Here is a 12681-nt window from a genome sequence, read left to right on the forward strand (position 1 = left end):
TTTGTAAAGTTCCATTATTGAAATTCTTTTCTAGGTGCACATTTTTACCGTACCTAACGACGTACCGTCAATGGTACATTTATCTATATTCATATTTAAATATTTTTTTGTATTGTAATATCATTAGACATACGTTAAACCTTTTTTTTTTTATTGAAGTCAGACCGATTAACACAATTTATGTTAAAATACGGTCTTTATCTCCCTCTTTTCTCGGGCATTATAAGGGTCGTTCCGAAAACTCTTCCGGCGTCGGTGACCACCTGTTTACTTTGCAAGTAAACTACACGGACTCAACAGACGGCTAGTTTGAAAGTTTACTTTAATCTGATCATTTCTGAGTTACTGACTGACACCTGGTGCCGATCATTAAAGTCAACCGGCTGGCTTTATTTGAAAGCAACAATTTTTTTGTAAATTAATAAATTTTTCTTTTAAAAGTGCATCAATTATCTACATTTTAATAATTTTGTTGCCAATTTCATTCAACTCTTGATGTTTCCTTAATTTATTTTATAAATATTATTAAATCCATAAATTTTTATAATACATTATTTCCCTACATTTAGAAATCAATAAATCTGTGCTTGAATTATATTATTTTGAATGACTGGCATACGTTTTCATACCGGGAGACCTCGGCTATTTTATTCACGAACAATTGCACGAAAGACCAGTCTGCGCCTCTCCTGGGCCTGGCGGACAGTCAGCGGTCGGTGCAAGTCGACATCCCCTTCCAACAAGTGGTTACGGCCCATAAAGAAGACAGCTGCTGCCGAATCCCTCAGAATAAAAATTTCCCCATTCGAGTTTTATTGTTCAGTTACAGTTTGAATGTTTATGTATGTATTATATCTTTACATACCTACGAATTTTTCTATACCAATGGTTTCAAATATTTTATTCATTTAAATTAAATCCGAACTATTTTCGCTTTTGAATTGCATTCCAGAGCTTTGTGTCCCCCTTGGTTATTTTCTATTGTTCAATTTATTGCAATTCGCAAAAAGTATTTTAAACCAATGTAAAAGTTAGATTACTAAATTTTTTAAGAATTCTTATTAGAGAATATAGTATGTAATAAAGTTCTTTTCGAGGATAATTTTGGAAAAGTGCACACTTGAGTGATTTATGCGTCGGCTCGGTCCGTTCTTTTGGAGGGCAAGGTAATTAATGTCTTTCCTGCAGGAAGGTACAAGGTGCGTCTTTATGAAGTGCATTTACATGAACGCGAGTACTACTTGGGAACGATGACAATCGCTCGCGTGCATGCGAGCTAAGCCAATGTCCTTCCTGCCTTACTCAAGACATAACTGGCACCACCTGCCCTCTCGTGTACCACATGTCCATGCACCTCTTTCTTTCTTACTCACTACCTCAACACCAGCCTCGAAAATATTGGTGATGAATATTCATTTTTATTAAAATTTCAATTTCCTTTAAATAAAACACTACTCTTGTCTTACGTAAGATACATGCTTCGTTTTGAAATTTAGAACTAAAAATTGATCACTCTAGAGATTGGACTCAAACCCCGAATCCAGTCTCAACCGTTTACTTACCTGGCAAGCTACCGCCCCTCAACCTACCTAAAACACACTTATTTTTATATATTGATATTAATTTTGAAAAACATTACAAACATTATTATGTTCATTAAAAAAGAATCGCTTTGTATATTTTGCGAAATTTATTTTACATGCTCGATTTCTTGATGTAAGGGCAGGATATCCGAGTTATGAAAGACGTAGAGCCGGAAGTCGAAGAAGTTTTTTCCATTTACTTTTCTGAGACCGCATGACTCTCGTACTATGTCGTACCCGACGTACGCATGCATAAATTTTTTTCTTCGAGCTTGATGTTCTCCCTTCCCTTGTTTCTGTACCCCTCTGAACAGGAACTTACAAACTGACTTTCAGTTTCTGGGTATCGGCGCGAGTAACTTACGCAAGAGATACAATGAAACAAAAGCGTACCGACGTCGTTCTGGTACGTTCTGGTACGTTATGGTACGTTATGGTACGTTGCGTACGCACGCGTTCATAACGCCGATCTTAAGCCAACGATCTAGAAGTACATTCACTGTCTCTACCTTGGATCTCCCCTTCCTTTTTCTTCATAATTTCTGTCCCCCTTTATCGTGTTCACGAGGTTCCGCTTTGTGATCACACCTCCGTTTATCATCCCGTTCGCGGAAAAGGATACTTACTTGAGTGCTTTAAAAATTAAAATTATGATACTGAAAAACTAAAGTTCACCAGATAAGTTTTTAAATGCTAAGACGAAAAGTTCTTTACAATTTTCCGAGAAATGAGTCTTCTGATTTACGGTTATTTCAATGAGATTCTGAGTGTGCTCACGCGTTATCAGAGTGGTGGGGAGTGACCTCTTATCTCCACCACCGCGTTAACGAAAATCGGCAGCTGACAACCCCTAAACTTAAAATTGTTCTAAAATTGAAAGTATTCATTTCTCGAGAATTCCGCTCCAGGTTTTTACTTTCAGTTTTTCACACAGGATACAACTGACTAGTTTTAAAATTCGTCTGCGAGTTCCTAATCATGAAATCTTGGCGATCACACTTCTCATATATTCTGTAAGTATATTAATCTAATCTGCCCGAAGCAGAATCCCTCCAGAGTTCTATATTAATTTGATTCGCTCTTACGCAAATTTTACCGCTCCTTCCATTCCCTATCTTCTGCCATTCAACCGCGTCAAGTGGAGCAGATTTTCCCACGAGAGTCTTATCGTCCACGAGCTTTTAGCATCGACTCGAGTAAATTACGTCACCCGCTGGAATTAACCCCGAGTGAAAACGATTGGTTTTGAGACAAACTTGTTTTACGACTGCTTTCGCACAATAAATACGATCTACTCCAAGAGTAAATCCCACTCTTCTTCTTGCTCATCAGAGCCCCTTCTCCTTCCCCCTTCTCTTACCTTAACTCATAATATAGGCGGACTGTGTCGGCTCTTTAACGGGCATCTCTCCCTCCCATTTGGCCCATATGTATCCCATCCCGTCCGCTACCCTGACGATAATTTACTTTTGAGCTATGACAGAAATATAGACTGGATCTTACTCAGGCTCAACATGCCTGACGATACTATCGAAATGCGGATCGAGCGAATTAATTAATAGACTTTACGGTCCACCCGAATGATTGTCCGACGGTTTGATTTCGGGGATCCAGTAACGTATAATAAGTCTGGGAGATGTAGGCACGAAAACAATATTTCCATAATTTATTTTAATATCTAATATAGGTTATACGTCTAAGACACCAAGTTAAAATTGTCTTTGAAATCAATGAAATTCAAGGTCGCAAACTAAATGAGATTATCTGTCAATTGTGTTGCAGAGTTGGGAGCAGCTGGTCGTCTCGAAATTAAAATGGGAATTATCGGCGGTGACACCCGGTGACTTCCTTCTTCACATTCTCAGGCGTTTGCCGGTTGATCAACAAGCATGGGATTCGATGATGATCAGGAGGCACGCCAAGACATTCATCTCACTCAGCGCCAGAGGTAAGTAGTATCTTCAATTTAAACATTATCCATTAAAAAGAAAATTCTCCCTTCAAAGCGCTTCTACTGTCTCAGCTGGAAACGTACTGACTTTCCAGATAATTCCCATAAAATTCGACAACCTGACCACTGAGATATTGTATCACTCACAAAATTCCGTTAGTCCTTTCGCACAAACTATTTTTAAATTTCAACCTAAAAGTTGAAATCGCCAAGTTCGCGAATTCGTCTTCGGAATCTCTGATTTTCTAAATTCGCAGAAGTTACACAAGACGGTCGCGTTTCATAAATATTAAACACAGCTTCTAAAAATCCTGAAACCGAACTATCGAAAAAAGTAAGAAATCACAGTTTTTTTTTATTATTTTATGTTCCTTTCGTAGATACTAATGTAGTTATTTATTATGAAATAAAACAACGAAATAGAAATTCTAAAGGCTTGCTATAGGTGCCTACTTTCTTGAAGTAATTTTCCTTTATGATTTGGCCGTCTCTTCATTTCTACCAATCTTTTTTTTCGATTAATGCCTCTTGAGGGCCGGTCGGCGAATTAGAAATCTTCTCTTCGGCGAAATAACTAGCTAAAAGTCCGCGGCTCATTCGGGACCCACAAACGGGTCCCCTCAGGGGCCCCAAAGATCGCCGCGTTTAAATGCCTCAGCGTCTACGGCGGGCTACCCTTTTCTCTTTGCCTCTCTTTCCGCAGTCGGTCGGTCGTGTTATTACAGTCGTGGTATTACAGTCGTGGTGGCAAAAACCTAGCAAGGACCTTCGCAGGCAGGTTGCTGGCACAGTGGATTGGCAGACCTGCTTCGTCGCTTCGTGGCTCCGAAATGATTGTTTCTCACGAACCATACTAGGCACTCAGAGCGAAAAGGGTATGGTGACCACTCGCTCTGGGTCACGGATAACGATCAAAGTGCGAAACCGAGACTGCACTCCAAGGCTTGAAAAGCTTAACGTAAAACAGAGCAAATCATGAGCATTTTTAGTTGACCTTATCGCGTCGACGTCTCCTAAATGGAGATAATCAGCTAAAGTTATTCGTTTTATATTTGTACAACAGTATTGATTTTTTACTCTGTTTTGATCACTTTGTTGTCATATTTATTCTCAGTGCAAAACTGAGCAGAACCGTATTTTATAGTATTTTTTAGAAATTAATATTTTATGCTTTACATCAATTTTAAGTTTACCAACTGTCTGTCCTTTCCGCTTAGCGGTTCGGTGATGTTGATGCCTTAAAACCACTATAGATCAGAAACTACTCACTTCCCAGAAATTTCATAAAGGCCTTTTTTCTTTATTTTTCACGTAGAATGCGTTCTTCGTATTTTTAAAGCAGTATAAACTTCAATCCTCAATAATTAAATTAAACTGAAGAATGTAAAATATATGCAAATTTTTTTAAGCTTGATTCTTTAATTTAAATCTCACTAGTAGTATTCTCATGAATTTTATCGATAAGACCGACCCCAAGTCGTTTGAGAAACGTCTACGGAAATTAACGACATCCGAGTGTGATTCGAAATAAAAATATGTGCATTCGTAATTGGGTCTCTCCTGCTCCCACGACGATCGTATCGGAATTCGCGTATTGTTCGGGTGATTGTGGCCCGCCAAATTCTTTCTTTGTACTTCTTCCGCCGTTTATTGAATTCCTTCTTCAGTATATCATAAAGATAAAATGTTTTATTTTGATTTATTATATTATTTCTCTTTCAAGTATTGCAATTGTTACTATTTAAATTTTCCGCTAAGAAGTTTGCGCGAAATTAAAAAATTACGGATTAAAATTTTTTCAAGTTTTTTCATTCAAAAGAAGGACGTGAGAGTGGTATTTGCGAGTATCAAATAGTTAAAGATCGCATTGACTTCCTCGTATCCAAACGCGTGAGAAGAGAATCTGCTCTGGAGAAAGGCGAAGATTTAAGGAGCAGTCGCCTTATCATGTCAGTGACACTTCTGCTGATATCACATTCCTCTCGTATCTTTAGAGTTGGATTTTTAGAACAGAAATCCAGCTGGGTGCCCGGGTCTCATTTGAATCATAATGTCTAACTATACTGCGATCTGGAATAATAATTCGATAATTACGAAGACAAGTTATATTGGTATAGTTTTGATGACGTTAAATTATCTTAAATTTAGTGCAATTTGCCTTAAAAACAGATGGATTGACATTGAATTTATCCGGTATTCGCATGGATTGACCTGGGATTTCTTTGCATTAAGTTAAATTAATCTTGAATTTCGCTGAATTCACTTGAATTTACCAGAAATTTGTTGCAATTAAGAATAATATAAAAGTTGTATTTGGGAAAAGAAAAATTGTCGGAAAAATTGACTCATGAGTCTACAAAAGAATACCTAATCTCGAGCTTGCTTGCGACAAATTTGCACTATATTTCATATGGACTAAGATATATCGTTACTAGGGAATTCTGGGGTTGGCGCGCATATCGCATAGTTGCACGTTGCTCGCGAGCATTAAGTGCTCCCCACGCGTTGGATGGGCGGCGGGACCAAAGGCAGGTATATCAATGTCTCCCGACTCCGGTCTTGGGGTGGTAGGCGGTATCGTAAAATTCTAACTGTTATTACAACCCGCCTTATACATATGATCAATTTTATTTATTCCGAAAAAACATTCGCTGGTAATGGAGTTCCCGCAAATATCAATTAACCCTCAGTTCGAATTCAAAAGATGAATTTGTTTTCACTTCAGACTTAATCGCCAACTAACTTCACTTTGTTGAGTGCTGAGAGAAAACAATGGACAACATGCATGGGACAAAACTTTATGATTGTAATATCTTCATCATGAATAATAATTATCATCATTTTATTATTTTATTAAATTGTTCTTAAAAAATTTAAACTGTTTTTCAAATACACTTATCTAGAAAAAATTAGTTTTTACGGAGATATTAACAAAATAGGGCAAAAATGGACCACATCCCATGTATTTGGTCCATGGTTTTCCCCTCAGCATAGTGTAAAAAAAGACTTGTGTAAAATTACAAAATTAGGGAAAATTAAATATTGTATCATTGTAAATATCACACACTTCACTATGTGATTTTACAAAAGTATGTGAAATTACATCCTCTAGCGATGTAAATAAAAGGACCCTCGAACAGCGGTGTAATATTACAAACTTGATAAAAATAAAATTACACATTCCCTCGTACGAACTTTACATTCAGAAGGGAAAATTGAGTCGCAGCATGTAAAAATACCATGCGTCGGTAATTTCACTTTCCTGTGATTGAAAATTACATCCAGATTCTCGTATTCGTTGTTTATCGATGCCTTCATTCTTCAATTTTGGAGCATTTTTATTTTTATTGCGAGGAAATTGACAGCTATGTTCAACTTTTTGACAGCTTTCATACAAAAATAGACCGAATCCGAGTGTTCCTATTTTGCTTTTTACATTTTCTGCTATTGGAACGGAAAAAATGCGGTTATTCAAAACGTATATTTCATATTTTTTTATGGAATATTTTAACATCAAAAACATACCCATAGTATCTTATGTGTTTTAGGTAAGTGGTAACGTGTCCGGCTTGTGTTTCTTCAATCTCCATGAAATTGTACGAAGTTTGAACTTTCGAGTGTTCGAAACTTGTCGCCCTGATAAATTTTATTTTATTTTATTCTTTCACATAATGAATTTTACATTTTCGCATGTAAAATTATCGGCCGAATTGGAATATCACAACATATTTGTAAAGTTACTCCGATACACGAGGGTCCTTTTTTTACATCCACCAGAAATGTAAAATTCAATAGATTTTTTTTACAGTGCACTCAACTGACTAAAGTTAAGTGGTTGTTGGAGTAAAAATGCAGCATTCAGGTATATACCGAGGGGCTAGTCACTAAGAAATCTCATATTGTTACGCTGGAATTCTTAGGAGAACTCTTTGAGGAAATCTTGGAAATCGTTCGCCAAGCGTAGAGCATTCACACCACGAAACATTCACACGTTCGTGATGCACAAGCTGTTTCGGTGAGACGAACTAACAGCCGACTCCATCTGAACGCCGCCGAGCTTAGCCGAGTCTGACTTCCCCTCGGAAGTCTCGATCTCGAGAAGTTTTGGAAATCTGTACATGTACAATCTCAAAGAAATCTTAGCACTCTAAGCTAATTCGATTGAAATTTCCACATTCATAGTTTTGGTTTTTGAAATCTCTCGAATTCAACATTCTTTTGAATTTCTTTTCAATCTTTTGAATTCGTTGGAATATATGGAAAAATTATTCTGTATTTACCTGCTACATATATGAAATGCGACATCGTCAAGTGTTATGCATTTATTAGTATATTACTAAAAAAAAATCTGGTTAATTCAACTAGAATAAAGTGTTAAATATGCCCTTAACCAGAAATGTTTACTATACAGTTTTCTGGTAGATTACGAATACAACGTTCTGGTCAACATGACCATATATTCTGGTAAACGTAACCAGATGTTCTGGTAAGCTCAACCAGATATTCTAGTAGACATCTATTTTCGACTATTGAATTTCGATACTCAGAGAGCAACTATGTTTCACTTTGCTAAAACGTCATCTCTTTATAATCTATATGTGGATATGTGTAAGTATTTATTAATAAATGGCGGTAGATACTAAACTCGAAGCCAAAGTAGCATATTGTTGATGCGTTCTGTTTTTAAAACTATTCGTTTAGACTATTTTTTTCGTGATTTTACACAAAATGCATGTAGGCATTAGTGTTTAGACAGCGCTAAATTTTTTCTTATAATACAGCTAACTTTACGTTTCACTATCATTATTTATATTTATATTACTGAAAATTCAATTAATAAATCGTGATTGTTTGTTAATTGTACATTTACGCTAAAGCGTCACTTGATACGTCTAACAATATGACTTGAGATAAAAGACGAATTTCTAGAAATCCACACAAGATCGCGACACTTCTGGCACAAGAAGTATTAACCAGAATAGTTTTAACGAGAAAAAATCAACCAGAGTTGATTAACTAAAATTATAACTTTTTTTTTTAGTATACATTATTTGTATTTATTTTAAATGCTTTTGAATCTTATTTAATTCCCTTCTAGTCTTTTGAATTTATAATAAATTCTTTTCAATTATCTCAAAATTTTTTTAATTCACCTTGAATTCCCTTCAATTCTTTGAAATCTACGTTCTTTGAATTATTTAATTCAGGTGTATGTTAAATTTGCAGGGGTTAATTGCTCAATTCAATAGGTCAATTAATAGATCTATCGTTGATTAGACTATTGAATCATTCCTTATCCACTTTTTGTCCACCATATTCATATTAACCATTTCTAATATAATTTTACAACGATTTTAGAAATACTTACTCTGGGGTAATTTAATTGAAAACTGTTTTGAATGAAATCTTTTCTCCTAGTCCACAGTATATTTGGCAATTTGATTTTCAGCGTTGTAAATCTCAATCTGTTGACTGTAAAAATAGCGTTATTAGCACCATAATTCAAGGTAAGACACCCTCGGGAGAAAATCCGGTCCGTTGTTTATGACCTCTTTGAAACTTTGAAAGGTTCGTCGAAACTCAAGTTTTGACGTCGTAAATCGTACGGGTCAGTTTCTCGTGCTCTCCCTGGGCGAATTTTTCCCAGGTATAAAATCGACTGTGAAGTGAAAAAGCTAATGAGGATGATCCTAAAATTCCCCTTTTATGTCTGGTGTCTTTGGTCTTTAGTGTTGACAAAGTATTTGTGAGGATTTGGTAAAGCTGTTCATTTGAGATGTATATCCTTTTTTTTTTGCAGGGGCTTTAAACTTTAAAGGTACCCAAAACTTGGGCTTCGGGTTTAAATTTTATTTGGTGATCCCTGTTATTTTCAACAAATATATTTTCAATTCATTATATAAAATATTGTAATTAATAGTAAATTTCTTGATTTTTTCAGAATACAAGTTCGCTATGTATACACCAAGTATAATTGCCGCTGCCAGCATAGCTGCTGCTCTTCATGGTCTCGATTGGACAGGAAAAAGTGGCTTCACCCTGCCTTTACTTCTGGACGAACTTACCCGTATAACCTCTGTCGAACCGGTATGTATTTTTCATTCCAATATTTAAAAATAGTCCACGAAAATGGGCGTAAACGAACAATTCCAAAGTACCCAAACCCTATTTTGTCTACGATAATACAAAATTAACGTGAGAAAATTCGCAATCGCTTTGGAGTATGGGATCATAGTCTTTTTGCAAAATAATCGTTTATCCAAGGATATGGCATTTTAAAAAGCGCCCGAAGCACTATTCTGCGGTGAAAAAAGGGGTGCGAAGACCATTCATGAGTCTCGGAGACGGTGAGCAAAAAATGCCACGGGAAGAGAATGAGCGAGGAAAAAGTGTGGAGAATATAAAGAAAGAGGGCAACAGGTGTCGGGCACATGTTTTCGCAAAAACCACCGACTCGCAACTCTCAAGACTCGAGGGAAGACTGGAAGAGCCAACAGGCGTCTACAATCTACGATAGGTCTTAATGCTCCGCCGGTATAAATAAACCAACACGAATGGACTTGGCATGGGGTCCATGCCCCATAAATGTAACATTTTCTGCAGACATGTGTCCAAGACTCGAGAGCAGGAAGTCCTTCCTCCCATTTGGGATTTCGCTTACAAAAAGATGCCAGACTTCCCAGAATAGAAAAGGCTGGATCATTGTTACAGATGACTAGGGTTTTCGCATTCTCTGGAATTTTTCGAATCTGCCACTTTTTTAATGGACTTATAACATTAATAATACTTCCATCATAGTTTTTTGCGTGTATATATATATATATATATATATATATATTTTTATTTATTTATTTATATTTTTTTGCTAGAGCTCAACACTTACAAATTGCAATGCAGTTCAATTTCAACAATTTTATTGCAGCCTCTTGAAAAGCTTTTGAAAGTCATCTTGAAATTACTTTCATCATGGGCTATTATTACTTGCAGTCATGGGACTTGCAATTGTTCCCTTTTTTATTTCCTGGAGAGTTAAGCTCTTGAAAATTTTCCATATCGGACTATTTTCAATTGATACGATTCCAATTAAAAATCTGCACAATATGTATTTGGTTTGCAATCAGTTGATTTACAGATAATTTAACTAAATTCAGAGTCGATTGAACAATATTCTTAGTAGATTCAAGTGAATGCAGGGAAATCAAAGTGCATCTTAATTTGTTTCAGATCAATGAAAGTTTACTCGATTCAGTTTATCTTAATTAAATGTAATTGAATGCAATTAATTTTAATGTAACGTAAATGTAATTATAACTGCATTGTAATGAATTTAGACAATTCGGCTTAATTTTGTGTCAAAGTAATGCAATTGATCTGAATTAAATGTACCCCATGATTTGAACTAAAATCAAGGTCATTTCAAAAGAATTAAGCCAAACTAAAATGAGTGTGAGAGGACAATAAAAAAACTTATACAAAATTGGAAGTAGATTTAATGGCAGCTAGTACGCATTGAACTTAAACCAAGGTCAAATTAATTTATTCGATTTAATGCAGGATTAAAATGTAACATTTAATTCTGGTAAATTCAAGGCCACAGTATGTAAACACTGAATTTTGGGTCAGTTTAGGTGAAGTAACAAATAAAAATTGCAGTGATTTTGTCTAAATTGAACTGAATTCGAAAGTCTATAAGTATATTCGCGTGAGTGAGAATTTAAGTAAATACTTGCAAATTCGAGGCCAATTCAAGGAAATTGAATTGAATTCAAGGTCAATTTAAGTCCTAAAAGACGTAATAAAATGGAAGAAAAGCAAAACATCTAATCTCCTAATTTACCCAACAGGATTATCTCCAAGACTGCCTGCAGCAGATCGAGGAAATGCTGGCCGAGATGAGAGGCGGTGGTTCACATCCGGTGGATCCAGCTGCAACGTCTTCAACAGTTTCTAGTGCACCACAGCAGAGGCCTTTGGGGGACCAGAACTCGAGTCAGGACAAGATTCTGGAGCACGAGAAGGCGGGCACACCGACAGACGTTAGGGACGTTCACTTCTAGGCTCCTCAACTTGTCCTGACAGGACTTTTTAATTCGAGAGGGCTGACTTCGCGGATGAGACTGAAGCTGCAGTGTACTGATGAGCCTCGTGCGACATCCTTGAGGCATCTGCAACGCAAACCACACCGAAATTTGTTTTGGTGCACAAAAAAGCGACGCCTCCTGGATCACGAATATCACGATTGGCCAACACCAGTCCTGGTAGCGAAGCCAGCACGAACAAAGTTTCCAGTCGAAAAAAAGAGGATCGAGCCTTTCTGTTTCCATATCAGGGACTCTCGATTCCAAGTATTTCAACCTCGGAATCAGGAACCTAGTATCATATGAGATTACTAGCAAGTGCCAGAGTGAGACGAAAAAAACCAAAAAAAATATTGCAAGGCAATTTGCATCGCATCGATCATTTGGGAGGCGTTCTGGGGGAAGGCAATGCAATACGCTTTACGAATTAATCGTTAAGTACACTTAATTTTTAGCCAACTATTATTATTATCTTTACACGGTAAACAAACGAAAAAAGCGAAAATTACGTAATGGAGCAAAAAATTCATTAATAGTCGACACATCGAGTCATTTAGCACATGTACATAAAAAACGATAGGTAGGCACGAAGAAACGAACAGATAATTTTATCATCAGCGTATTCGATACTGTGTTTATCTACATTAAGCCTTTTTTCTAAGGGGAATGGTGATACGATTTGATCGTGGGGATCGAAACAAGTGCCTTGAAACTGGAAAACTCAAAAAGCTTTGTCAAACGAGTATATTTGGTTATTCAAGGTAAGCTCTTTCGAATTCGAATATTTGGATCCCTATTCCATTCGATTCCCATAAACGAGTATGAGTGTGTAAATGTGTGAGAGTGATGCGAACCACAACCAAGTCAAAGATGCTTTCAACCGAACTTTTATTTCAAGAGTATTCCGTTTTTATTATTTGCTGTCCCGAAACTCGTCGATGTTGCTTTTTTATACTTTCAACGGGTTGAGAGAAGCGATTCTCGTTTTGGCCGTTTATGAGTAAAAGAGCCGAGAAACAGATTCTGGTTCCTCGTTTCTTTTTTTCTCAAAAAGTTTATTTTAATGCAG

General features: G+C 36.5%; 1 protein-coding gene across 1 annotated transcript in view; it reads left to right on the plus strand.

Moving 5' to 3' along the window:
* Positions 1–12675, plus strand: part of LOC117172544 (G1/S-specific cyclin-D2) — a 23086-nt gene extending 10411 nt beyond the window's left edge. The window contains exons 3-5 of the mRNA XM_033360590.1: positions 3366–3531; positions 9476–9621; positions 11379–12675. Coding sequence (XP_033216481.1) covers positions 3366–3531; positions 9476–9621; positions 11379–11591 — 525 coding nt within the window. The 3' untranslated portion in view covers positions 11592–12675. The remainder of the gene's footprint in view (positions 1–3365; positions 3532–9475; positions 9622–11378) is intronic.
* Positions 12676–12681: the final 6 nt, after the last annotated feature.

The sequence above is a fragment of the Belonocnema kinseyi genome, chromosome 5, assembly GCF_010883055.1.
Source record: "Belonocnema kinseyi isolate 2016_QV_RU_SX_M_011 chromosome 5, B_treatae_v1, whole genome shotgun sequence".
NCBI lineage: Eukaryota > Metazoa > Arthropoda > Insecta > Hymenoptera > Cynipidae > Belonocnema > Belonocnema kinseyi.